The 27,824-nt window shown below is 36.1% G+C and overlaps 1 protein-coding gene across 8 annotated transcripts in view; it reads left to right on the top strand.

The window, feature by feature from the left end:
• LOC131149694 (protein JASON) overlaps positions 1 to 27,824 on the top strand; it is a 36,344-nt gene that overhangs the window by 3,044 nt on the left and 5,476 nt on the right. For 4 of the 8 annotated variants that reach the window (XM_058100377.1, XM_058100379.1, XM_058100380.1 and 1 more), the window contains exons 4-6: positions 19,614 to 19,861; positions 22,665 to 23,484; positions 23,568 to 23,650. In XM_058100377.1, the coding sequence (XP_057956360.1) occupies positions 19,614 to 19,861; positions 22,665 to 23,484; positions 23,568 to 23,650 (1,151 nt within the window). The remainder of the gene's footprint in view (positions 1 to 19,613; positions 19,862 to 22,664; positions 23,485 to 23,567; positions 23,651 to 27,824) is intronic. The other 4 variants (XM_058100383.1, XM_058100378.1, XM_058100381.1 and 1 more) reach the window with 2 other exon arrangements.

Here is a 27,824-nt window from a genome sequence, read left to right as displayed (position 1 = left end):
TGAGCCTCAAGGCATTCTAGCCATGCCTTGCCTTGAGGTGAGCCTTCTAAAACATTGGATTCAACATTTTGCTATTATACATCACTTCTTTTTATATATATGTTCTTAAGAGGCGTGGGAGCTGAGAAGTGCAAGAATCAGTTCAGTTGAAATTTGATGTGTTCTGAAATTCTGTGGGTAGTTGAGAACTTGTGTACTACAATGCACATTTGATTTTAGTCTGTCCTATCTTTGTTGGAAGTATTCGACTTGAGTTGGTTTGATATTGTATACGAGGTTTACCGTCCTACCCATGTTAAATAGGAACTTAGTTGACTAATTGTTTTGCTTTGCTTAGAAAAGACCCCTATATATATATATATCATATTGATTTAGGAGAGTTACTAGGACCATAAACCTTTTTGCTTGCATCTAAAATTTGAAATTTTAGTATCTATTGCACTAGGCATAAAGTCAACGTGGAGGTGACAGTATATATATATATATATATATATCATATTGATTTAGGAGAGTTACTAGGACCATAAACCTTTTTGCTTGCATCTAAAATTTGAAATTTTAGTATCTGTTGCGCTAGGCATAAAGTCAACGTGGAGGTGACTATATATATATATATATATATATACAAATAAAACTACTCCTCTACAATCTAAAACTTCTAGTGTAACTAGTTCTCTTTTGAGGTATTATAGCATGTTTATGTTCTCCACATACAAGACTTGTTTGTGTGGATTGTTTTGTGCTTTTAAGGAAGAGTTCTACATTGGTCAAGAGTAAGAATTGTCATGGTTTTACACTCTAGCTAGATATCTTCATCATGATTTAAGCTATTGGGTTGGACCAAGCTGGTGTATGGCCCAACTCACTATAGGACCTTCCTACATAATTCTCAATTGTGGACCATGAAAGTTTTTAGACTCATTGTCATGGTTGCTAGGAGGCCGTGTTTTAGAATTATTGTTGCCCACATGATGTAGGACAAGAAGCAAAACCTTGGGAATACCCATGTTGGAGAATACCTATAAAGAATTAGGATAAGGGATTGTTGGGTTTAGTTAGTAGTTAACTTTGTGTTTAGGATTTATGTGTATTTGGGGGCATGTTTGTAATATTTGTGTATTCTAGGGGTATGTTTGTAATTAGTTTTAGGGGTTTATGTGTAATTTCACGTGAAGAGGCTGTCTTATAAATAGTGTGTGAAAGCCATGTTTTAGGCAGTTATTGTTGAATTTGAATTTAAGAAGTGAATGTGAGTTCCCTCTTGTATCTCCTCTCTCCCCCCTTTCTATTTTTCTCTTCAAATTCTTCTAATATCTCCCATGAATGCAGGTCCTTGATGCTGCCCCCTGCATCATTTGGTAGTTGATGTCGGACAAGAGCAAGACCTTGGGAAGATCAATGTTGGAGAATAATTAAGAAGAATTTGGAGAAAGGATTTTGTCTTTAATGTCTTCGTCCTTAACCAAGACAATATCATCATCACTTTTTATACATTTTACATTTTCTAAGTCCTTACTCTTCTTTCTCTGGCTTTAGCAAGTTTAAATATGTCTCTTTCCCCTTCTTTTGTATCAATCTATCATACAAACTATTAAATGATTTGTATTTAGCTTCAATATTGGCCTTTTTTGCATCTTTTCTTGCTTCCTTATACTTTTCAAAGTTATCCATGTTTCTACATATTTGCCACGTTTTATACCAAAATTTTTTTGTCTTTATGACCTTTTGTACTTCTCTATCCCACCACCAACTTTCTTTGCTATTTGAGAATCTTCCCCTTGATTCACCGAAAATCTCTTTTGCTATTTTTTTAATAGAGCTAGCTAATCTACTCCAAAGAGTATTTGTATCCATCCCATCCTCTATAGTACAATCCCCATCTTTGATTATTTTATCTTTAAATTTTATTATATTTTCTCCTTTTAGGTTCCACCACCTAGTTTTCTTACATTGGTTTATTTTATGCTTTTTTTCCCATTTTTTAATACATATATTTAACACTAAGACTTTATGTTGTGTGATTAGGCTTTCATCTGGAATAACTTTACAATCCTTGCATGATAAACGATCTACCCTCCTAGTTAAAAAAAAAATCTATTTGACTTCTATTTTGTCCACTTTTAAAGGTTATTAAGTGTTCTTCTCTCTTCTTAAAGCAAACATTTAGTATTGTAAAATCATAGGACAACTATAAGACCAACCATGCTATATGGATCAAAATGTTGGGTGACGAAGAAACAGAATATTCAAAAAGTAAAAGTTGCCGAGATGAAAATGCTTAGATGGATGAGTGGTGTAACATTGAAAGATAAATTAAGGAATGAACATATTCGCGGTAAGTTAGGTGTTGCTCCTATAGAAGATAAGATAAGGGAGGGATGACTTAGATGGTATGGACACTTGCAATGTAGGCCACGTAATGCGCCAGTAAGGAAGAGTGAGTTTGTTACTGTGGGGGGTAGTAGAAGGGGTAGGGGTAGACCTAAAATAACTTGGAAGGAGATAGTGAGTAAGGATTTAATATCCTTGAATCTGTCAAAAGAAATGGTCCATGATCGCATAAATTGGTGGAAAATGATTCATATAGCCGACCCTACTTGGTGGGACTTAAGGCTTGGTTTTGTTGTTTGTTGTTGTATTGTTGGTTTAGTTAGTAGCTAACTGTGTGTTTAGTTTAGGGGGGTAAGTCTATAATATTAGTGTATTCACAAGGGGTATGTTTATAATGTAATTAATTTTGGTGGTTTTTGTGTAATTTCATGCAAAGAGGCTTTCTTATAAATAGTGTGCGAAAGCCATGTTTTAGGCAGTTATTGTTGCCCTTTGTTCCTCCTCTCTCCTCCCTTCCCCTTCTTCTCTTCAATTTCTTCTAATCTCTCCATGGCCGCAGATCCTGGATGCTGCCTCTGCATCATTTGGTATCAGAGCTGATCCACGATCTCATTCTTCCATTTTTCAATTCCCCCATCTTTCCCCATTCATTCTTCTTCCTCCTCTTCTTCTCTTTTTTATTCTCCCCACAGTTCTGTAACTTCTCTTCCCTCCCTGCTGCTGCTGCTTCTTCTTCTTCTTTTTCCTCTTCTTTTGGTCCTCCCTTATTCTTCCTTCTTGACTTCTTCTCTCTCTGTTTCTCTTCCTTCATTCCCTCTGGTTCTTCTCTGCTCAGAAATTTCAGTTAAAAAAAAAAAAAATTCAGTTCTGAACAGTTTTGAAAATTCCAGTGGTGTCCGAAACCCTAATTTCTTGGAAGAATTTTGCGATACCACCACCACCACAACAAAAACTAGAACCCCTTGAAACCTTCCCTCCTAAAATTTTGTCTCCTTCTGGCCACTAGTGAAGCCCCACAGGCCACCTGAGAGTTTCCAGTTGCCGACCCCTTCAAAATCCACCCTTGTCGGAGTTATTTTGACATGCCACCACTACCATTGGACTCACCAGCCTTCAATCTACCACCTCCCTGAAAATCATCTCTGGAGGAACCTCGCTAGTGGTGCACATGCCCCTCACCCCGACAACTGCAAGTGAGATTTTGCCAGATCTCCTAATTGTGAGAAATTTCCTTCTGTCATTATATTTTGTGTTTTTCCACCATATTTGCATCTGCGGCATGATATTTTGATTTTGGATCTTCTATTTTGCAAGTAAACTTGATAATTTGATACAAGTAGCAAGAAATTGCCAGCATTGGAAATCAGGTTTTGTTGCTGCGTTTGTGAGTTCGCTGGGTGAATTTGTTTCATTTCTATGTGATACTCAAGATTAAAGGTGACTTGAAGATATCTCTTGAAAATTGAGACTCAACTTGTGGTTTTACATGCATAGATTGAGAATTGGGGTTAAAATATATTGAGAGCTTTTGGTGATATGTATTTGCAGTATATATGTATAAATCCAGCAATATGGTGACAAATTATTGGAAAAAGGAATGCCATTTATCATACCTTGGGCACAATGTCAAGCTTTTCCACACTTTTCTCGAGTATGGAGGAAATGTTTGCAAAATTATCATTGATGGACGATGCCCTATGAATATGGTTTCTACTAATGGAGTCACTCGTATGCAATTTCATCAAGAACCTCACCAGAGCCTTATGAGATGTCTTGGATTGAAAACACTACCTTACATGTTTATGAAAGATGTTTGGTTCCTATCCAAATGGGTGACTATTTTGATCATGTTTGGTGTGATATCATACCTATGAAGATTGACCATGTGCTCTTCCTTGGTTGTGCTTGGTTGGATGGTTTGGGTGTGACTCAAGTACATGAGAGCACAATGTCATCCACTATAATAGTAAGAAGATTATCTTGAAGTCCGCACTACCAACCATCCAAGACAAATAATTTGTCAAAGTTACTCAATCTAAAGACGCTACAAGCAAGATAATGAAAGTGTTTGAAGACATCCAAAGTCTTTTACACATTCCTATCTTTGAGTTTGTTATTCCCAATATGTTTGTTGATCCAACTCTCAATTCAAGTCTATGGTGCTGCCAATGGATTGTGGTTTCTTGTGTCACTTAACCGCTGGCTTTCGGAGAATCTAAGTTTGCTTTTCATTTCTAATCCTCCAAGAATTCAAAATTAGAGTCCAAATTTTTTCTAACTGGGGGAGAGTTGATGTAGGACAAGAAGCAGGACCTTGGGAAGATCCATGTTGAAGAATAATTAAGGTGGTGTTTGGTAATAGGGAATCGACTCTAGGAATCAGAATCAAAATGGTTGATTCCTATTCCTAACGTTTGTCTTATGGTAATCTTATTCCAATTCCCATTTCATGCAGGAATGGGATTCCCCCTTTTACTTACATTTTGATTCTTGACTTTTACTCTTGAATCAAATCTTGATTCCTGGAAATACAATATTTATTCTAGTATGATAATTTATAAAATATAATATAATATATGTTATGTAAATTTTTAAAAATAATATTAATATTATGATATCATTATTAATATTTAAAATATTATTATATATTTTAATATTTACTATATATAATAAAAATGATAGCATATAAAAATTAATAGAACAATATTAGATGTTAAAATCTGACGATATACTTATGGTATGATTATTGATTTATTATACTATTATTTATAATCTTAAATATAAAATAAAATATTTATTATTATTATCAATTATAAATATATAATAATAAAATTTAATAATAATATAGTATAGAAAAAATATAATACTATTGTATATTAAATATACACTGGCACATATATATTGTAACATTGGCACATATATATTATAATTAAATGTTATATATAATATAATAAAATATATATTATATAAATATAAAAATAATATTAATATATATTTTAATATAATATATATTACATAAATCTAAAAAACAATATTAATATTTTGACATCATTAAATATAAATATCTAATAATTTATTATATGTTATAGTATAAAATATTTTTACCATTATTATATATAATACTTATATTATATACAATAATATTATAACACATAAAAAGTAATAGAATAATCTTAAATTATAAAATACTATAATGTAATTGTGGTATGATTATTTATTTACTATATTATTACGTAGAACGGTAGAACCTTAAAATAAGATAAGAGTAATACTATTAATGTCATTAATACAAATATATAATAGTAAATTTTACTGATTATATAGTATGCAAAAAAAAGAATAAAATACTATTGTGTGATAAAATATAATGCTATGGTCGTGGTATTATTATATTATTAATATCATTCATAGAAATATATAATAGTACATTTTACTAATTATATAATATACAAAAAAAGAATGAGATACTATTGTGTATTAAAATATAATGCTATGATGGTTGTTTTATTATATCATAATTTTATATTAAATAATAAATTGTGTTATAGTGTTATAATATATGATATTTTTATTTGCATTTAATAAATTACATATTAAAATATAATACTTATAAGATATAAGATAAAATATAATATTAATAATATAGTTAAAACAAATTAAATAATAATAAAAAATATGATAAAATATAATTCGAGAAGTATAATCAAGTACATGATTACTAAAATGATTTTATTGTAAAAAATTATTTATTATATGGTTTAATAAAATAATATTGTTTAATAATTATATTTATAATATTGTTATTTTATATTAAATTAATTGAATAAAATTTTTATATTAACTAGACTCATTTCCGATTCCTATGTCTATATATACCAAACACTATGATACAATTTTGATTCCGATTTTGTGTTAAACCAAACAAAAGAGAGGAATTTGACATCTCGTTTTGATTGCAGTGAATTTCGATTCCGATTCCGATTCCAATTTTAACTGTTAACCAAACACTACCTAAGAAGAGCTGTGATTAGGGATTATTGGGTTTAGTTAGTAGCTAGCTGTGTGTTTAGTTTAGGATTATGTGTATTTGGGGCGTGTTTGTAATATTTGTGTATTCTAGGGGTATGTAATGTAATATGAGGTTCGTGTAATTTCATGCTAAGAGACTTTCTTATAAATAGTGTGTGAAAGCCATGTTGTAGGCAGTTATTGTTGAATTTGAATTCAAGAAATGAACGTGAGTTCCCCCTTGTATCTCCTCTCCCTTCCCTTCCCCTTCTTCTATTCAATTTATTTTTAATCTCTCGCATGGCTAAGGATCCTTGATGCGGCCCCTGCATTACCGCATTAATCTTCTGTGTTAAAAATTCCTTATTGACACTAATAGGTGTAATATTGATTGTTTTTTACCTCTCCATGCATGATGAAGCGACATGTGCAAGGATTGTCAAGACTTTGTATACACTAACTATTTAAGGTTTTAGATCGAGTGGTTCCTTTGTGTTTTTAATGTCTTGTGAGAGCAGGAGATCATCAAACCATCACCTCTCCCTAAAATTATGTTAAAAATATAGTGTTGCGAACCCAAAGTGGGGTCACATGTGTGTATATTACAAGGTTCGAAATTGCGGTTGTGGGTAACGTCGTGTAATGGTCGCGGGTGTCGTGGGATGCAGGAGACGTTCGTAACGGGAAGTCGTCATAATGGTTGTGAATTTGTTTCATGCATGCACAACCATGCCAAAATTGAAGAATAAGCATGAAATCCATTAATACATGATTTCTGATGAATTTTGACTTCTTTTATTCAACCTAAAAATGCTTTTTAATAGGCATTATGATTTTTATATTAATTTTAATGTGCTATTTACAAAAAAAAAAGTCATTTTTTAAATATTTTGCATTACTCTAATGGGTAAAAAATGTAGAAATGTAATTAAAATGAAGAATCAATTAATTAGAGACATAAAGTTACTAAAAATGAGTCAATACTCAATATACACATACATGAATTTGAAAAAAATTGGTATCAATAGTCGAATACATGAGTACAATATTACAATATAGCACATGTCACCACCAAAAAGAATGATGTGGAGGGTCTTTATAATCTGTAACTCTATCTTGAGATTGGGATTGGGAATTATCTCCCCACCCTTGTGGAAATATATAGCTGAGTAAACTCGTGTTCATGTTATTTCGTTGTTGCTCCTAAAAATCCATTGGTGGTGAAAATCCAACTGATACAGGAGGTGCATAATCTCCTCGACTATATTCTGAATAATCTCCATAAGTTGGGGTTGTGGTTGGCTCTGGGTAGTGTGTAGAACATAGTAGTCAAAGGCGCAAGGCGCACTTAGGCGCAAAGGGTACTTAGAGCCGAGGCGCGGGGCGAAGATGTGCTCCTCATGAAGGTGAGGTGCACAATTATTAAATTTGTGTACAATGCTATTTGGTGGGTAATTGAAATAAAACCTGTCAATAGTTATATTAGAATTTAAAATGCGAAAATATTCAATAGTAATTATGACAACCAAGTTCCAAGTGAAACAAACATAGTTCAACATAAGTAATTATACATGCAAGATCTCAAGTGAAATGAAATAAAATTGCCAAGCTGAAGGCCTGAAAGCATCTTCAATATCAAAAGAAAAGAGTACAATAAAACAGTAGCTAAATTTAGTAAAAAATGTTATATATTAATATATTTCGGAAAAATGTATAGTTTGTATGCTGCATTTCCAAACAAATTACAAAACAACAGTAAAATTCAGTAAATAAATGTTATATATTAATTATAAAGTATAAACTTACATTAAACTACACAATTAATTACACATTATATAATATTAACTTAGAGGCTTAATGCAAGTTAATATTATAAGAAGCAGCTGGCAAGAGGCAACAGAATTGAGGAAGAACTGAAAAAGAAGAAGCAGAAGAAGAACTGAAAAAGAAAAAGAACTGAAGAAGAAGAAAAAGATTTGAAAAAGAAGTAGAAGCAGAAGAACTGAAGAAGAAAAAGAAGATGGAGAAGAAGAACTGAAGAAGAAAAAGAAGATGGAGAAGAAGAACTGAAGAAGAAAATTAAAGTAGTTTGACAACTCAAGAAGGCTCGAACCCTAATGACAAAGGGCTCTTGCTCGTTCGAAGGCTCGAATACAAACTAACGAAGGGCTCTTGTTGGTTTGAAGGCTCGAAGTTGAAGAGCTGCTGTTGGTTCGAAGGGTCGAAGACGAAGGGCTCTCGCTGGTTTCGTACTGCTTCGAAGGATCGATTGGTCGAAGACGAAGGGTTCCTGTTGGTTTCGTACTGCTTTGAAGGATCGATTGGTCGACAACGAGCTTCTTCTTCTGGTTTCATGCTGCTTCGAAGTGTTGAAGACGAGGGACTAGGGCTAGTGCAAGTCGAATTGTTTGTTGACCCACCTATGTGGGTGCATTTATTGTTGCTTGGGAAGTTGCAGCTCGTGGAGCATGCGCAACCTCGAGCATGCAGTTTATCTTTATTGCTGCTCCATCTCAATGTTCCCCTTTGATATATAATTTTGTACACTACTTGGTAAAGCTGTGAGTGTGTGAATAATTTATAGAGTGCAGAAGAAGAGTAAGCTGTGAGGCAGAGAGGTTAGTTCAGAGAGTTGAGTTGAGCTGTGTTACTCCTCCTTTCTTGTATTGATCTTATAGTGAGATTTCCTCTCTCCTGTGGATGTAGGTCAAGTTTGGCCGAACAACGTAATTTGATTTGTGTTTTGTGAGTTTTGCGTGGGTGTATCTGTGTATGCTTGTTTCCTCCCCCTTCCCCCTAACAACTGGTATCAAAGTTGGAAAGGGTGAGGAGTGTGATTTGAGCTTACCTTCGGGTTCGGGGTTTGGCGACGTTGAGTCGGAGCTGCGACCACAAATCACGTCACAGAGGTGTGAAGGGAATTTTTTTTTCGTTCGCTGTTGATCGTGTCAAGCACTTGGCCGCGAGGAGTGGTTGCTTGGCGTGCGAAGTCTTCAATTTTTTTGTGTGCAGAGGCGAAGCAGGGAGTATTCTCTGTGCAGAGACGAAGAGAGGTGAAGGAAGGAGATAATTCTTCCCCAGCAAGTCACTAAGGAGGTCTTTTATTTTTAAAATAAAAAAAGGTGTTGTCACTTCACCTTTTCTTTACAAAAGTAAGGTGGGAGACTTTTTTTTTTTTTTCCTGCACCAATTAATTGAAGCTACAGAAGTGTGTAGAAGTGATAGCACAGCCAAAGTTTTTTTTGCCATGTCACCAGTGGGGCCCACCTGCCACGTCATTTGTGAGGCCCACATATATCATGCCAGACCTATTCCTAGCTATTTTGGCCATTCCGGACTCATTGGTGCTGTCGATTTTGCGAAAATCAGCCTCTAAGTTGCTGTTTTATAATGGATGACAATTTATCTAAGTTTGGCGTGGAAAAATTTGACGGTTGGAACAATTTCAATTTATGGCAGAGTACAGTCAAGGATATCTTGATTCAGCGTGACTTGATCAAGCCGCTAATCGGTAAGAAGCTAGAAAATATCAATGATGATGATTGGGCAGAGATGGAAATGAAGTTAAATATTTTGTTTTAGATGAATCATCACCTGTTGAGCTATGGAATAAATTAGTACAGAGATACATGCCAAAATCTCTAACAAACAAGCTATTTTTGAAGAAGAAACTCTATCAGCTAAAAATGGTAGAAGGGCTAAATATTATTGACCACATAAATGAGTACAACAAGATCATGACCCAGTTAATGAGTCTTGGTGTAAAAGTTGAAGAAGAAGATAAAACACTTCTTCTCCTGGCATCTATACCACCTTCTTATGATAGTCTTGTCACAGCATTGCTTGTTGGTAAGGAAACCTTGAATTTGGAAGAAGTGATGACTTCACTACAGGATACTGACACCTTGAGGAAGCCAATTGTTAACCTCCAAGGGCGTGCCTTGGTCACACAAGGTGAGAAACATACCAGGGGCAGAAATCAAAATAGAAATCAAAACCGTGGAAGATCAAGAAGCATACGGTCCAAATCAAAAACTTTAAGAAATTCCAACAACACTCGAAACAAAAAGCAAATCGAGTTCGGAATTGTGGCAAGATTGGCCACTACAAAAATCAATGTCGATCCTAGAAGAAGGAGCCAGAAAATAAGAACAAAGCAAATGCTGCCTTTTCTTCAGGAGAAGGAGATGCATTGTTATGCTCTTTGGAAAGGAAGGGAGACTCTTGGGTATTAGACTCTGGTACCTCGTTTTACGCAACAGGCAACAAAGAAATGCTTAACAGGTATGTACCCAATAATCTTGGCAATGTTTATCTTGGTGATGACAAACCTTGTGAAATTGCAGGAAAAGGAGAAGCAAAAATAAATTTGACAGGTACCACCTGGAGTTTGACTGATGTTAGATTTATCCCTGATCTCAAGAAAAATTTAATATCTGTTGGACAACTTGCAAGTGAAGGCTACACTGCAACCTTTTGTGGCAATAGTTGGAAAATTTCCAAAGGCGCAATGACATGCTTGCGCGGTAAGAAAACTTGTACTCTTTATATGACTACAGATGCTTGCATGTCAATTTCAGTTGCTGCAGGGAATGAAGATTCAAACCTATGGCACCAGAGACTCGGTCACATGAGTGAAAAAGGTTTGAAAATCATGAACTCAAAGGGAAAGATACCAGGTCTCCAGTCAGCTAATATTGACCAATGTGAAAGCTGCATCCTCGGCAAACAGAAAAGAGTTAGCTTTTAGACATTCGGCAGAACTCCAAAGAAAGAAAAATTAGAGCTGGTGCACACTAATGTTTGGGGACTGAGCCCAGTTTTATCCATTGGCGAGAAATCCTATTTCGTCACCTTTATTGACGACCATTCTAGGAAGGTATGAGTTTATTTCTTAGAACATAAATCTGAAGCGTATGATGTTTTCAAGAAATGGAAGGCCATGGTAGAAAATGAAACAGGCTTAAAAATCAAAAAGCTGAGATCAGACAATGGTGGTAAATATGAAAATAGAGAATTCAAAAGGTTTTGCTACGAGCATGGGATCAGATTTGAAAGAACCGTGCCAAGTACACCCCAACACAATGGCATAGTAGAACGAATGAACAGAACCTTGACTGAGAGAGCCAGAAGTATGCAATTACAAGCAAGTTTACCAAAGCAGTTTTGGGCAGAAGCAATCAACACAACTGCTTATCTAATCAACCGAAGTCCATCAGTACCATTGCAGTTCCAATTACCGGAGGAGGTATGGAGCAAAAAGGGAGGTAAAACTTTCACATTTAAAAGTTTTCAGTTGCATTGATTATGTATATATAAGTGATCAGGCTAGGAGCAAGCTTGATCCAAAATCTCAAAAATGCACACTTCTTGGATATGGTGAAGATGAGTTTTATTTCCGCATCTGGGATGATCAAAACAAGAAAATAGTCAAAGTCGAGATGTTGTTTTCAATGAAAAGGTTATGTTCAAATACGCGACATCATCAAGTAATCCTGCACTATATAACCCTGATATTTTAGAGTTGGATGATTACATTAGCAGCAACATAGCACAACAGATTATTGATAATTCCTAGACAGAGGAATCTATCACAGAGGAGTGCTCTGGAGCACCACAGACTCCAACTCCGACTCTGAGGAGGTCTTCCTGACCGCATGTACCAAATAGGAGATATTTGGATTACTTGTTACTAACTAATGCAGGTGAACTAGAGTGCTATGATGAAGCATGTCGGGTGGATGAGGCTAGCAAGTGGGAACTTGCCATGAAAGATGAGATGAAATCACTCACCGACAACAGGACTTGGGAGCTAGATAGGTTGCCCAAGGGAAAAGAAGCTTTTCAAAACAAATGGGTGTACCGCATAAAAGAAGAGCATGATGGTTCGAGAAAATACAAAGCAAGACTCGTGGTCAAAGGTTTCCAACAAATAGAAGGTATTGGCTACTTAGAAATCTTCTCACCAGTTGTGAAACACACAACCATTCGAACAATTTTGAGCATTATTGTAGCAGAGAATTTACACCTTGAGCAGTTAGATGTAAAAACTGCTTTCATCCATGGTGATCTAGAGGAGGAGATATACATGCACCAACCTGAAGGTTTTGTAGAGAAAGGCAAAGAAAAACTTGTTTGCAGATTGAATAAGACTTTGTATGGTTTGAAATAGGCTCCAAGGCAGTGGTATAAGAAATTTGATGGCTTTATGCAAAAGAATGACTACCGCAAATGCAACGTTGATCATTGTTGCTATTTCAAGAGGTATAAATCAAGTTACATAATTCTTTTGCTTTATGTTGATGATATGCTAATTGCAGGATCAGACATGGACGAGATCAGAAAATTGAAAAGGCAGTTGTCCACTAAATTTGAAATGAAAGACTTGGGTCCAGCAAAGCAGATGCTTGGAATGAGAATCATTAGGGACATAAAAGAGGGAACCCTGAAGTTGTCTCAGGCCGAGTACATCAGGCGTATTCTCAGAAGGTTCAACATGTGTGATGCTAAGGCAGTTAGCACACCATTAGCCGGTCATTTCAGGTTATCAAAGACTCAGTGTCCAGAGTCGGAGGAAGAGAAAAAAGAAATGGACAAAATTCCATATGCTTCAGCTGTAGGAAGCTTAATGTACGCCATGGTTTGCACGAGACTAAATCTCAGTCATGTAGTGGGAACCGTCAATAGATTCATGTCGAATTCAGGAAAAATTCACTGGGAAGCGATAAAATGGATTTTATGGTATCTTCGAGGTACAATTAACAAATGTTTATACTTTGGTAAAAGTGATCTGACATTGCAGGGATACGTAGATGCAGACTTTGTTGGCGAGATAGATCACAGAAGAAGCACTACTTGATATGTTTTCACAGTAGGTGCTACTGCCGTTAGTTGGGTATCACAGATACAAAAAATCGTTGCTCTATCCATTATAGAGGCAGAGTATGTGGCCATGACAGAAGCAAACAAAGAGATGATCTGGTTATAGGATTTGTTGACAGAGTTGGGTTTCAAGCAGATTAAGAGTGTTTTGTATAGTGATAGTCAGAGTGCTATACACTCAGAGAAGAATTCAGCATTCCACTAAAAGACCAAGCACATTGGACTCCGCTATCACTTCATCAGATCTCTTCTCGATGAAGGGATTTTAGCCGTTGAGAAGATCTTTGGCAGTCAAAACCCAGCAGATATGTTGACAAAGACAGTGACTAGAGAGAAATTGAAGTTATGCTCAGATTCAGTGGGTCTTCTAGATCTACTGAAGCCATCCAGAAGATGATCCCTACATGAGCACCTTAGCAAGGGGATGTGGGCACTCTCGCGAGGGGGTGTTGACGCCTTGGGTCTAGGGTGAGGTCACAGTGATGCAACATCAGAGTAGCGGACACTTGGTTGCCCCCACATGTTTGGAGGGGGTGATTTGTTGACCTACCCATGTGGGTGCATTTATTGTTGCTTGGGAAGTTGCAGCTTATGGAGCATGCGCAGCCTCGAGCATGCAGTTTGCCTTTATTGCTGTTCCATCTCATTGTTCCCCTCTGATATATATATTTGTACACTGCTTGGTAAAGCTGTGAGTGTGTGAATAATTTATAGAGTGCAAAAGAAGAGTAAGCTGTGAGGCAGAGAGGTTAGTCCGGAGAGTTGAGTTGAGCTGTGTTACTCCTTATTTCTTGTATCTCTCTTATTGATCTTATAGTGAGATTTCCTCTCTCCTGTGGATGTAGGCCAAGTTTGGCCGAACCACGTAATTTGATTTGTGTTCTGTGTGTTTTGCGTGGATGTATCTGTGTATACTAGTTTCCTCCCCTTTCCCCCTAACATTGTCGAAGGTTGGATTGTTGGAAATGGGTTGGGGCTTTATTTCTTAATAGCTTAAAAAATTTCAAGGCGCGACTCATTGTGCTTGGAGAATCAGTTTGCTTTAGTGCACCTATCTGCGCCTTTTGAAGGTCGCCTCGCTGAAAGAAGGATGAGGCGCTAGCTTGGTCGCCTCATTGTGCCTCTTGCCTAGGGCGCGCTTTTAACTACAAAGGTGCAGAAGAAGACTCACTAGATCCTGACCCACTAGGATATGGATGAGACATGTAATATGGATCATAGTTTTGAGGTGGTGGATATTCTTGGGGAGATGTGAGTCATCTAAAGCAAAGTCTCCAAAACTACGAACCACACCATATGAATCTTTAGCAAAGTCATGATCTCGATGTTGGTGAGTTCTTCTAGTTTGTGCACCATGACTCCCACTAGGGCCACCGCTAGTAGCACTCCTCCTCCTGAGTTGTGAAGATTGGTACTTTGGAGGAATACTCAAGTCATAATTTCAGGTATATTATGTAGTCCATAACGACTAGGAGGATATGTATACAAATGATGTCCCTGTGTTATACTCATAATCATATTTTGCATTGCCACCATCACCACCATTACTTACCCCTAGCCCCAATCGCAACACTACTACCACCATCATCACTTGGTGGGCTCAAACCTAGATTATCGTCACTTTGTGTATGTTCAGGACTTGAACTTGAATCATGCACGTTTATTGGTGTTGATCAGGTCCTTCTGCAGTACCACAATCCTCTTCATCTAATGAATTTGAGTTGTCCTGATCGTCAAGTAATGGTGTTTCTCTCTTCTTTAACTAGGACTCAAAGAATCATCTTCTTCGAAAATATAGTCCAAATTGATAGGGTTAAAACTGTCTTCAATGTCCTGTTGGCTTCTTCTTATTGTATGTCTTAACTTTAACCTCATGTTGTAATGCACGAAAAGAAGTTTTTGTAGTTTCATGTACTTTTAGTCTATTTGTTGTTTCCGTATGGATAAGGCTAAAGGTGCTCCAATTACACTCACAATTCGAAGCTGATGTAGTTTGGCTAAGAACTCTAATTGCTATTTTTTGTAGCTCAAGAGCACACATGCCATAATGAATCCACTATTCGGCTGCATAAATAATTGAAGAAAAACATATGTCAATATAGTGTATTTTTGAAAAGTCAAATTTGAATTAAAAATGATAAAATAGATCCATTCAACCATTATTTAGCTACATTTACCAGGTTTTGTTTGTTTCATTTCCCTTTGTGTCAACGGAGTTCCAAATGTCTCCTGCCTATCCCAATATAGCAACAACTAAAAAAGGAGGATTGTGAAGTATAAATAATTAATTAGATATATATATATATTATAGAAAGTAGGACAAAATACTAAAATAATTCATTATTTGATAGAACCAATACTTACTTGATTAATAGCCTGAATTTGAGTGTCTATATTGGGTACCAACTTGGTTATCTCTTTTTTAACCCCATCCATGACTTCTCTAGCAACTTCAAGAGAGAGTGGGGCACCATAAAAAAATTGGGGGTAAAAAAAATATCCTAAAATTAAATTTACAAATATATTAATCAATAATAGTGTTTTTAATGCAACCACGCATGATTTAAAAATTGAAATAATAAGAAATTGTATTTTATTTACACTTACCAACTGCGTGTAAGTCTTGGTGCAATTGAAAACTCCATCTGTTATCAATAATTTTCCAATAATATTTGTAGAATTGGCAATCTTTCTGAATGACCAACTTTGCCCTATCGATTGCCTCGTATATGAAACCCACGGTTGGTTTTTCATCATCATTAACCAATTTAAGAACTTTCACTAAGAGTTCCTGTAATTATATCGCAGGCCTTTTGCCAAAACTCTTTCCCTAGGATAATTTTCTTTGCATCATATGCTGGGCTTGATTTTGCCATCCCAAAACTTGAGTTTTTCCAAACATTAGATGTGAACATTTCCCTCAATGCTTGTTTATGCCTAACAATGGTCTCTAAGACAATAAAATTGGTGGCAAATCGAGTGATGGAAGGACAAAACAATTCTCTATTATTTGCGAATTTTGTCATGAAATTCACTATCCACATATGGTTGTAAATAAAAGAGGTTATTATTTTTGCATTTTCTAAGGCCTTCTTTACATTGCTTTTCTTACCAATGCCTTCAAGAATAAGGTTTATGCAATGAGCTGCACATGCTGTCTAGTAGAGATTGAGTCTCTTTTGCATTAATAATTTTCCTCCCGCTTCATTACATCTTCATTATCAGTTACTACTTGGACAACATTTTCCTCCCTAATTTCTTCAACTGCCTTGTCCATTAATATAAAATGAAATTATAGGTTTAACAATTACTATTAAATTAAAAATATGCAAGTCATCAAGTGACTCAAGTCAATCAAAATTAGAAATTTACCTGAAATAATATTTAGCTGTTCGACTCGGCACATCAGAGTCATCAACTAACTTGTAGAAAACAGTGTCTCTATTGCAATAAACTAAAAAGTTTATTATGTGTTTTCTTGTGGGCCTTGACCAACCATTACACATAATGGTTACATCTCTCTCCTTCCAAATTCCAGCAAAAGAAGATATATAATTTTTCATTTCTTGATACTCTTGCTCCATATATATTTCAGAGACCTCATAGGGTATTCACTCCTTATACCCCTTCAAAATTGTGGTATTTATTTTAGGTTGCTTGGCAGATTCATTGCCTTTAATCTAGCTTCAGTGGCATTAGGATTAATCCATTGTCATTCACTACCTCCAACTTTTCGAACACTTTGTGACCGAGCTTTACCAAAACCACCAGCACTGCCACTACCAGAGCTACCGCACTGTTCATAATAATTACCACTTCCACCGGTTCTTGCCCTAAATCTTTGCCTCTCTTCTCATTCTTCTTGTGCTCGTATGCTTTCTTGTCGAGCAAATCTCATTCTTTCCTCATCTGAATTTTCTTCTTCTTTCAAATTTTCAAAATCTCCTCTGATTTGAGCTTCTAGTTCCTCTTGCCTTTTTTTTTTTATCTTTCTTCTCTGCATATTGTTGTAGATGTTTCGTCATTTCTTCTTTAACCTGCATGGTTACATTTGGACATGAAGACACCTGACCTTTTTAATGTGCCAAGTGTTGTTTCAATTGTCTAATCCCTCCTTTAATTGGCTTTCTGCATAATTTACATAAGACAACATGTCTACTACCTTCCCCTGGAGGAGCAAAATGCCAACCAATGTCTTCACTAGGTAGCTCTTCACTTCCTTTTTTATCACGCAACATCTTGATGCTTGATTAGATGACTTGTACACGTAAGTAAAAATAAAAAGTTATGATCCTCATACAAGAAATTAAGAATAAAATGGTACATAATTACTAAATGAGCTAATTACATAACAATATAACATAAATGATGGATTAAATTTAAGACCTTAGGTTGCTAACTATTAAAAATTTTAGTTGATTTATACATATATATTACAATTTACAATTTAACAAAATAACTATAGAATTGTAGATCTTACAATTTAAATATTTAAAAGTTAGTCTACTTGAGTCACTTGACTAATTGTGTAGAAATTCGAATTTGTTATAAATTGTAGATCTAATATTTAATTATTAATTGTCAATGTTTTTAAAAAAATTAATATGTTGATTTATCATTTGCAGAAATTTTTATATTAATTAATATTTTTTTGCTAAAATATTAATTATAAATTTGTACTCTATAGATTCTATATTTTGTACTAATTTTTTATATTAATTAATAAATTTTACTTGTATAATTATTTACAAATTTACATACATAAAATAAAATAAAAGTAATTGAATACTAAGTATAAAATTAAAATTATAAAATAAAATAAATTGCTAATTCATTAGTAATTTAGTAGGCTACACAGCTTACACTAGCACTGTATTAGGTGGAGCCTCTGCTGCTTCAAATTAAAAGAAATGATTGAGAAAAAGGAGGGGGAAGACTGGAGTCAGAAGAAGACATATACCCAAGTTGGGACTCCCAACAGTGGCCGAAGCTGCGAATGGAGTGAGTTTGAGCTGGAAGACTCCAAATCCTTCAATTTCTTTTTGATTTCAAGATTTCCTTGTAGAATCTACCCTAAACTTTGCCAACTAACAGTAAATTTGCGAACAAATTGTGAAAATCTCCACAAGTTGAAGGGCCGAGACTCAGCTGACCTGCAGAGCACAACTTCAAACAACAGATTGAAGCTGATTTTTGGGGTTTTGAAGCTTCAGATTAGTAGATCTAAGCTGGACAAAGGAGACGAAGAGGGAAGAAGCAGCAACATGCAAAGAGAAACACAAAAAATGGAGCAGATTTGAGGAGATAAGGTGTGGGGGCTGTCAGCATCCGTTAGTGGTGTAACAGCTGTTACAGGCCGTAACATAAGTGTAACAGCCGTTATGGCTGTGAATTTCCTGCTCAGTGCATTAGCGGCCTGTAACGGTATCGGAGGCTTGATTTTCTGTTAGCGTAACGGCCGTTATTTAATACCATGGTTCATTATCTGTTTTATAATTTGATGGTGTTGATTCCATTGTTTTATAGGAATACCATAATTCAACTTATTTTAGAAGATCTGCGTATGCATGAACATAGGAAACACAGATACTTTAAAAAGGTAGTGGTGTATGTGTCCAGCACCTATTGGACGCTGACATGCCTTTGACATGAACAGGTGTGTGTATGATGTGTCTAGAATTAATTTTACTGTTTCTTATTTTGGACATGGAAGGACACTTCCAAACACCTATGGACATGGAACGGACAAGCTCAAGACGCGTCTTAACTCAAAAAGCCATGTTTAGCTTGCTCTGGCTACTTAATACAAAATGAAAAAAAAAGAAAAGAAAAGAGGTAGACAAACAAGAGATGAGCAATAGAGCAATGTTGAACAACCTGCTAGGGCACTTGCAACCCCTTCTCAGCATACTCCCAGCCTTCATTGACAGGACGATCTGGGTTGGTTTCATCGCTGGACACCATACAGCTTCATCGAGATCTCAGCCTTCATTGAAGGTCGAAGCTTCTTCTCTGCTGGTCTGCTGAAGGGTCAAAGACTTGAGGCCTCTTCTTTCTTGAAGGCTAGGCTCTTTTTTGCACAACATGAGTCCCTCCTTCCTCCCCCCTCCCTTGTCTCGATCTCCTTACCTATTTTCTTCATTAGTTCTCAGGATATTATTCATGCCCCAATAAATACAAAATTGATGTTAATATTCTACAATACCTATTTTTTTGTATTTTGTTTTTTTTAAGAAAATTGATGGATGATACTGATACATTCATATTAGTAATGCCATAAATGAGCATGAATAAGTGTTGTTAATGATTATTGGATTTTATGGTCCGAATCCTTTCTATTGAAGTCTGCAGTTAGGAAGCCACATTTTAATTGAATAAATTGTGTCATGCAGGCCAAGTTTCTTAAAGCTTGTGGTACTTTGCTTGAGACGCCCGCTGAAATACGGAAAGCATATAAGAACTCAGAAGGTTCACCAACTCCTGACAGAGATTCAGATCCTTCAAAGTTCCCTTCATGGCTTCCTGACACATGCATGAAGAAGCTCCAGTTAGATCAGCAATCTGATAATATCCATACTCCAGCCAAACAGAGTGGAGAGCGGGTAATGTTGTCCAGTTCTTCAGAGGATACACCAAGCAGGTTGGATTTTTGAACTTAGTCGTAAATGGTCCGATAGAATATACTGAATTCATGCATTTCACACGCATGTGCACATGCTTTATGCTTGTCGCATGCATATTTAAATTTTCATTGTCACCTTTACATGAGGAGGATGAGTAACTTGATCAGTTTTTCACGTCAACCAATCTGAGAACTTAGGAGTGAGGATGCACTTAGGGCTTGTTTAGAAACACTATAAGATAAGCGCTTGTAACTATTTTAGCTTAAATAAGTAACTTTAATAAAAATAAGTAGTGTTTGGATTGTTTATAAATAAGTAGTTATATTAAAAGTAATTATCATCTTATTACTTAATTAAGAGGATAAATAGAAGTTGAAATTTCTAACTTCTGCTTGCAAATAAGTCTCAAGTGAAAGAATTAGGTCAAGATTGGTTTTAGGAAGAGATTGGCTTTTCAAATCTGATTTGAGCTTCTAACAAAAGAATCATGCACTTTAATTGGAGCAGTAGATTTGTTTCCCAAACTTGATTTGGGTATCCAATAATCGAAGAGTTTGATTTGTTTTTAAGATCTTATTTGAGTACGGTGGCTCAACATGGAAAAGGCAAGTAAAGTGTTTGATTTTTTCCCGATAGAGATGGTTTTCTATGAAACACGGTGATTCAAGGGCATGCAAATTCTGGTCATTTATTCGAAGATATGAATATTTATGGTGAAATGTGAAGGGGTGGTGTTTTTGTGAGTTGACACACTTACCCTTACGTGCTGAAGGCTTGTGATGCAATGAAAGATCGAAAGAAGGGTCGGATTTGAATTTGACCTGTTCGTGGGAAATGCTCTTGTGAATTTTATGCCAAGAGCCAGGACATTGGGACATCAAGGAAAGTGTTCCCTGAAATGCCTTTCAGAAACCTTGTGGAGGAAGCTCTCGTGCTTTTCCATGCACTCCTGCAAGATAAGAGGATACCTTCACCTAACTATGCTGCACTTGTAGGTGTTCTGCCTGCTTGTGCTCGAGCAGCAGCCATCCAAGGTGGCATGTGGATTCATTTCTACACTGTAAAGTCTGGGATGGAGATTGATGATGCTTTGGGCGGTGGTATGATTTCAATGTATGCAAATTGTGGCTGGTTAAGCAGGCTCCGGGATGTTTTTGATTTTGATTGTGATAAAATATTGTGGTGTGGAATGCAATGATAAGGTGTTATGGAATGGATGACCGAGCTGAGGAAGCACTTGAATGGTTCATACTATTCGTAGAGCATATTTTTTGGTATAACCTTCTGTTGATCTGCACATTGACAGTATCAGTGAAGCTTTCTCTGTAGATGGCATTTTAACCCAAACACAGCAGGAACAGCACATATTAGATCAGAAACAGCACTGAACGTATCAGTTATGGCGCACAGCTACACAGACATGCACTTTGAAGATGCACAGAGGCTTAAACAAGCAACCGCAGCCATAACAAAGCACAGCAACACAGTACAGCAACTACTGCAGCCTAAGTAGGTTGGAAGGCAGAGAGAAAACCATGCTGGAAGTCTAATAGACTAGCCATAATCAAACAAACAGCAGGGGACTTTGAAAACTAGCGCTGAAGCTCACAAAAATACTGCTTGACATCAAGTGAATGTAGATGCAGGCATGAACAGAGACAGGGAAGTCAAAATACTATCAACATCTAAAACAGGTGAACAGGCTCAGGTGGGAATAAATCATTCCAAATAAATTTCACATGGTCAAACACACCACAACCAACCCAGGATACATTCACCAGCAACAGCAGTTTCTACTATCAAGATTCAACTGCTTTCACATCAGCAGCACCTTATGACCACACATTGCATCCATTGACAGATGAAACAACCCAAGACTACAAGTGGTCCAAAACAAATTTTAAACAAGAGGGAGCATCGGATTTAAGAGTCAACTGGGAAAGATTAAAGAAACAGAAAAAAGTTGTGAAAAGTCAATTCAGATAAAGAGTAGGGATGAACTGATTGTGAAAGTAAATGAATTGATGTAACAGCAATGAACAGTGCTGTGAACAGTAGTAATGAACAGGTTTATTGGTTTTGTTTCTGCTCTATTCATGATTTATGGTTTGTTTTGTAACTTTTGGATTACTTTGTTTGAGTTCTTTTACTGTTTCCTTTGCTGAATATTACCGGTTAGCTTAACTTTGTAAATGGATTAAATTGCTACTATTACACGTTGGTTTTTATAAGAAAAAAAGTACTTTTTTAATTTGGGCACCAAAGACATATTATTACAATATAAGCTATTATAATATGAAAAAATGCTTATTGATTAATTGAATCTAAACAAGCATTTATGATAATACTTGTACTTATTAAAGAAGTGATTATTCAATAATTAAGTGTTGTCAAATGCAACCTTAGCAGGTTGATCTTCTAAATTTTATAAACCATACGGGTATCTTGGTCTTTTTCTTTTGCCTTAGACCTTGAGGTTCATTTTGATGTGATCACATGAAATTTAATTGAATCTAAACAAGTATTCATTATTATAATACTTGTACTATAAAAGTGTTTATATAAAATCACTTATTACAGAAATGATTATTCAATAATTAAGTGTTACCAAACACAATCTTAGCAAACTGATCTTCTAAATTTTATAAACCATAAGGATATCTTGGTCTTTTTCTTTTGCCTTAGACCTTGAGGCTCATTTTGATGTGATCACATGTTTAATTTCATACTTTGTTTGGTTATGCTTGGATTTAAAAAAAAAATTGCATCAGCCTGCTATGTTTTTGATATCATTTTTTGTTTTCTAAATTTTTTATACAGCTGTGTTTCCGATGGGCAAAATATGGGGTGGATTGCTCCTGGATCATGCAAAGCTAGTGGGGCTAAAAGTGTCAATATGACTGTCAAACTTCATGCTGAACAAAGTGATGATTTTTCAACTTCTTCAACCTTACATGGTTCTTCAGGGGTAGACATTCACTGCAAATACAAGTCTGTGCATTTTGAATGTGAGTCTAGTACACCCTTCCTTTCCTTAAGAAGCTCTTCATCAGAATTTGTAGGTGAACAGTCGAAGAAAGCTGAATTGTCAGGTAATCGTAGTGTGTCAAATCCTTCACCTTATTCAACCCCATTAAATCTAACAGATGAGATGCAAACACCTGGAACTGTCTTCCCTGCAAATTTAGAAATTAAAGAAAATGGTAAGAATGCTCGGATCAGGTCCCAGTACGTGTACTCAGTATTGAACCCTGTTGAGAATCTGTCTCAGTGGAAGGTGCTGAAGGAAGAAGATTCCAACTCCTATGAATTGTCAGGTCAACTAAGAGATTCTCTTGAACAGCCCAAAATAGCTACCTCCAAATCTGAAAAAAGGGAGAGAGAAACTTCTGACATGGAAGAGTTGAAGGTTGAAGCAAGCTTGTCTACTTGGCTGAAGCCCCCGCCATCCATTCGGGATGACAAAAATCGAAATTGTGGGGGCAGATCTTGTAAAAGTCCCAATTTTGGCAAGACTCCTTGTGACAGACCTATTCTTGGAACAGTTGCTACACATTGGAATGAAGAGGATCTTTCTCATATCACCACCAAGTGGTGGGATGGGAATGGAATCCCTAATTCAACCAATAAATACAAGGAGGTAATCACAATCTCTCTAGATTCTATGCTCGTGGATTTCTCCTTTAAAATCAATGTTGAAGGGTATGCTTGTCCTACTTGCAGGATCAGAAAGTGAGTTGGCATGCGACACCATTTGAGGAGAGACTCGAAAAGGCATTATCAGAAGAAAGTCTCATCTCACAAAGGTTTGCTTTTTGCCTCCTTTGTCTTACCATGTTTCTGGGAATCAAATTGATAACAATTTATGTGTCAACTACATTTTACTTTTATTTATTTATTTATTTTCCCCCCTTCTTGCAAGTTGCAACCTCTTTGCCTGAAGGAAAAAAAGTGTGGCTTGCAGCATATGAGCATAGTTTTTAACCTTGATCAGCCAGGTAGGAAACTGGAATCGAATGATACTGTGTCAACTAACTAAAACTGAATGACTTGGCTGGACCTGGTGGACCAGATGGGTTGAGCCGGTCCCTTCAACAAAAAAATGGGGGAGTGTACCCTCACAGTTAGAAAGCATAGAAAAGAAAAGAAACAGAGACATTTCGAAAGTATGCATAACAAGATTTGAAACTGAAGCTGGGGGAATATGGGAAAGGATCTTACCACTGCTCACATTCAGTAGTTTGGAATTATAATTTAGCAAATTACACACGCATGAACACACACTTGCAACATACTTTGCATTTAATAAATATTGATTAATCTTTTTTGATAGAAAAAGAAATTCATTAGATAAAGAAAGAATGTACAATCAAGAGAGAAGACATCGCCCGAGCGAAATCTGAGAATCCCCAAAAAACAAAAGTAAGAAGGAAAACACGAAAAAACAGCTAGCTCAAATCAGCATGCCCTTGGAAGTGACTTCCAATCCCTTTGAACATCTGTCAAACACTTCCCCTTAAAGTTTTCATTGTCCACACACCAAACGGAAGCCATAAAAAGCACTTTCTCCCACACCAACCAATATGGGATCTTCTTCCCTGAAAAAATACGTAGATTATGTTCATTCCGCAAGCCCCATTACACTGCAAATAAAGCGCGATTCCATAGCACAATACCTTCCTTCCTCCTACCAAACTCCACAAAAGATATTGCCAAGAACTCCTCCACTGTTCTCAGACAGACCCAGTTTTCTCCGAAATAATTAAATAACTTATTCCAAACCTTCCATGCAAAATTGCAATGCAATAAAATATGAGAAACAAATTCTAAACAATCCAAACAAAGCATACAACTATCAGGGGATAGAGCCTTTAAAGGTCTCCTTATCTGCAGCAAGTCATTAATATTTATTCCATTAATTATAACCAACCAAAGAAACACTTTGATTTTTCGGGGGATTTTAACCTACCAATTTACTTTGTAGAGTGGAAGGGAATGATTAGTACCACCCAAGAAATCAAAGAAAGATTTACACAAAAAAGCACCCGAGGAATCCAACAACCAAGAATAACTATCATCCTTGGACGACACCTTATAGTTGTTCAACATAACCAACAAAGAAGATAATTCAATAGTTTCCCTATCATTCAAGGCTCTCCTAAAACAAAAATCTCAAGAAGGTAGAGGACCGCCTTAATCTACAATAAAAGAAGAGATGGGATCATTTTGCCTTCAGCTCAAAGGGAATAATCGAGGAAAAGAAGTGGCCAAAATAGCATTCCTCAACCATATATCTTTCCAAAAACAAATGTTACAACCCTTTTTCATCATCCTTATTCATCACTAGTTTGGTATGGGGAATAAAGAGAGAATTAATTTGGGAAATAGCTTTTCATGAGCTTTTCGAGAACATCTAGAACCTAAATTAGTATCCCATCCATTCCCATCAAGACCAAATTTACTTTTGATAACTTTATGCCACAAGGAGGAAACCTCTAACGGGAACCGCCGAAGCCATTTAGCCAAAAGAGCCATGTTCTTAGAAACCAAATTTCAAAGACCCAAACCACCCTCTTTCTTAGTCCTATACACCACTTCCCAATTCACTAAGTGATCCTTAAAACCCCCTCCCCCTGACCATAAAAAATCACTCATAATTCTCTTAATCTTACTAGCAACTCCCATTGGGACTTTAAGAATAGACGGAAAATATAACGAAATACCAGAAAGACAAGCCTAAATTAGAGTAATCTTCCTTCCCAGTGGGAAAAAGGCTCCTTTCCACCCACCTAACTACTTAGACACTCTCTCCACCACCAGATCCTTGCTACTCTAGGATTGCCCCCATAGGAGCCCCTAAATAGGGCATCAACCACTCCTAATGTCCACACCCACTTCCAAGGCAAGTTTACTAGCACTCTCTATGGGCATATTGATAGCCGCAATACCACTCTTTCCCATATCAATCCTCAACCCTGATACCTTTTCAAAAATTCGAAGAAGCCTATGGTCCTCTAGAAAAAAAAAATTAGTATCATCCACAAATTGAAGGTGAGAAACCATAATCTCCTCTGTACCCAATTTTAGACCTTTCGCTAACCCTCTATCCCCCGCCCTATGAACCAACCTACTCAAAACATCCACCACTAACACAAAGTGAAATGGAGAAAGAGGATCCCCTTGTCTAACCCTTCTCGTGGCCCTAAACCAAGATTTAGGCTCACCATTCACTATTACCGGAAAATTCACATTAGACATGCACCTTTCACCCATTTACGCCACTTTTATCCTAAACCCTTCCTCAAGCCCCTTCTTCCTTCTAATCCTCAATAGTTTTCTTTGCAATCAAACTTGCATCCACAATTTGTCTTCCCCCCACAAATGCACTCTGGGCCTTAGTAATAGTCCTATCAAGCACCACACACAGCCTATTAGCTAGCACTTTAGTTATTATTTTATAAACACTAGAAACTAAGCTAATTAGTCTATTATCAGAAATCTTAATTGACCTATTTTTCTTAGGCACCAAAGTGATAAAAGTAGAATTAATACTCTTGCTAAGAATCTCGTTCCTATTAAATTTATTAAAAACCTTCCTAAGATCATTCTTCACCACTGTCTAACAATCTTGATAAAAAGCTAAATTAAAATCGTTCGACCTAGTAGCTTTATTCCTCTCCATCCCAAAAATTGTAGCCCTAACTTCCTCTTCCTCAAAAGGTCTCTCTAAGCAAGCTATTTTATCATCAGGTAGAGGATCCTACTCTAATCCTTCCACCATCTATCTACTCTCATTTTCCCTAGAATACAAATTATAATAGAAATCCGTGATCTCCAAAGCAATTCTATTAGAGTCTATGATAATAACCCCCCTTTCCATCTCCATCTCCCTAATCAATTCTTTCTCATTTTTCCATTAGCCATCCTATGCAAAAATTTAGAATTGCAATCTCCATCTCTAGCCCTCTTAAATTTTGTCTTTTGCTTCCAACTTCTGATTTCCTTAAAAATCAGTTGTTGGAATTGATGTAATCCCAAGAGGGAGGGAGGGGGTGAATTGGATTTTAAAAACTTTTTGGCTAATTTAAACATTTCGCCGATTTACCACAAATCATATCCCATTCATAATACAAACATGTATGTAAAATAATTAAACCACGAGTGCAGGCATTCACGTGTGCAGTATATCTTATTTAATTTAAGTGTGTGCATGCAAATAATTGTAATAGTAAATGAACAAGCATACACATATAGAAATTTATGTGCGGAAATTAAAATGAGATAGGAAGAGAGAGACACACGATATTTGTTATCGAGGTTTTGCCAAACCAGCTTACGTTCTGCGTTGGGCATACCCCCCAAGGATTCCACTAACCCTGCTCACTTACGGGTGGAGCAGAAACTGTTTACAATGTCCTTCCGGGGCGGACATTCCCCAGCTCACTTACCGGGTGGAGCCAATACCTTGCACACTTTCCCAGGAGGGTGCATCTCCTAATTCTCCTAACCGGGTCTAAACCAATCCGGTGCTCTCATAATCGGGTCTGAGCAAGTCTGAGACTATTCACAAGGCTAGTCTCCCTCTTCTGACCAACGCGTCGGGAATACAACAGATAATCAAATAAAATATTTTGTACAACAAAATATGCTTCTAATACAAGCAAATGTGTACAACACTACAACTCAATACATGCACTCTAATATGATATGAGTTAAGCTCAGTAGAGTAAATGATGCTTATCTAAATAATTAATGCATAAAGAAAACATATGAAAATATCAAAATGATTATTCTGTTCTCCAACAAAGATTTTTGCTAATAAAAATGTTTGGAGAATTTGAAGTTTAAGCTCAAGAAAAATATTTGTGCAATAAAAGATTTCTTCCAAAAATGTTTATCAAGAAAATTAACCGGAAGAAATCTTAAGGCTACTCTAAAAAACGATTTTAATAAATGAAGATGCAAATGAGAGTAAATGTA

This window comes from Malania oleifera, chromosome 2, assembly GCF_029873635.1.
Source record: "Malania oleifera isolate guangnan ecotype guangnan chromosome 2, ASM2987363v1, whole genome shotgun sequence".
In the NCBI taxonomy this organism is placed as follows: domain Eukaryota; kingdom Viridiplantae; phylum Streptophyta; class Magnoliopsida; order Santalales; family Ximeniaceae; genus Malania; species Malania oleifera.
Note: the sequence above shows the minus strand (reverse complement) of the source record. Positions and strands in the feature narration are given on the sequence as shown.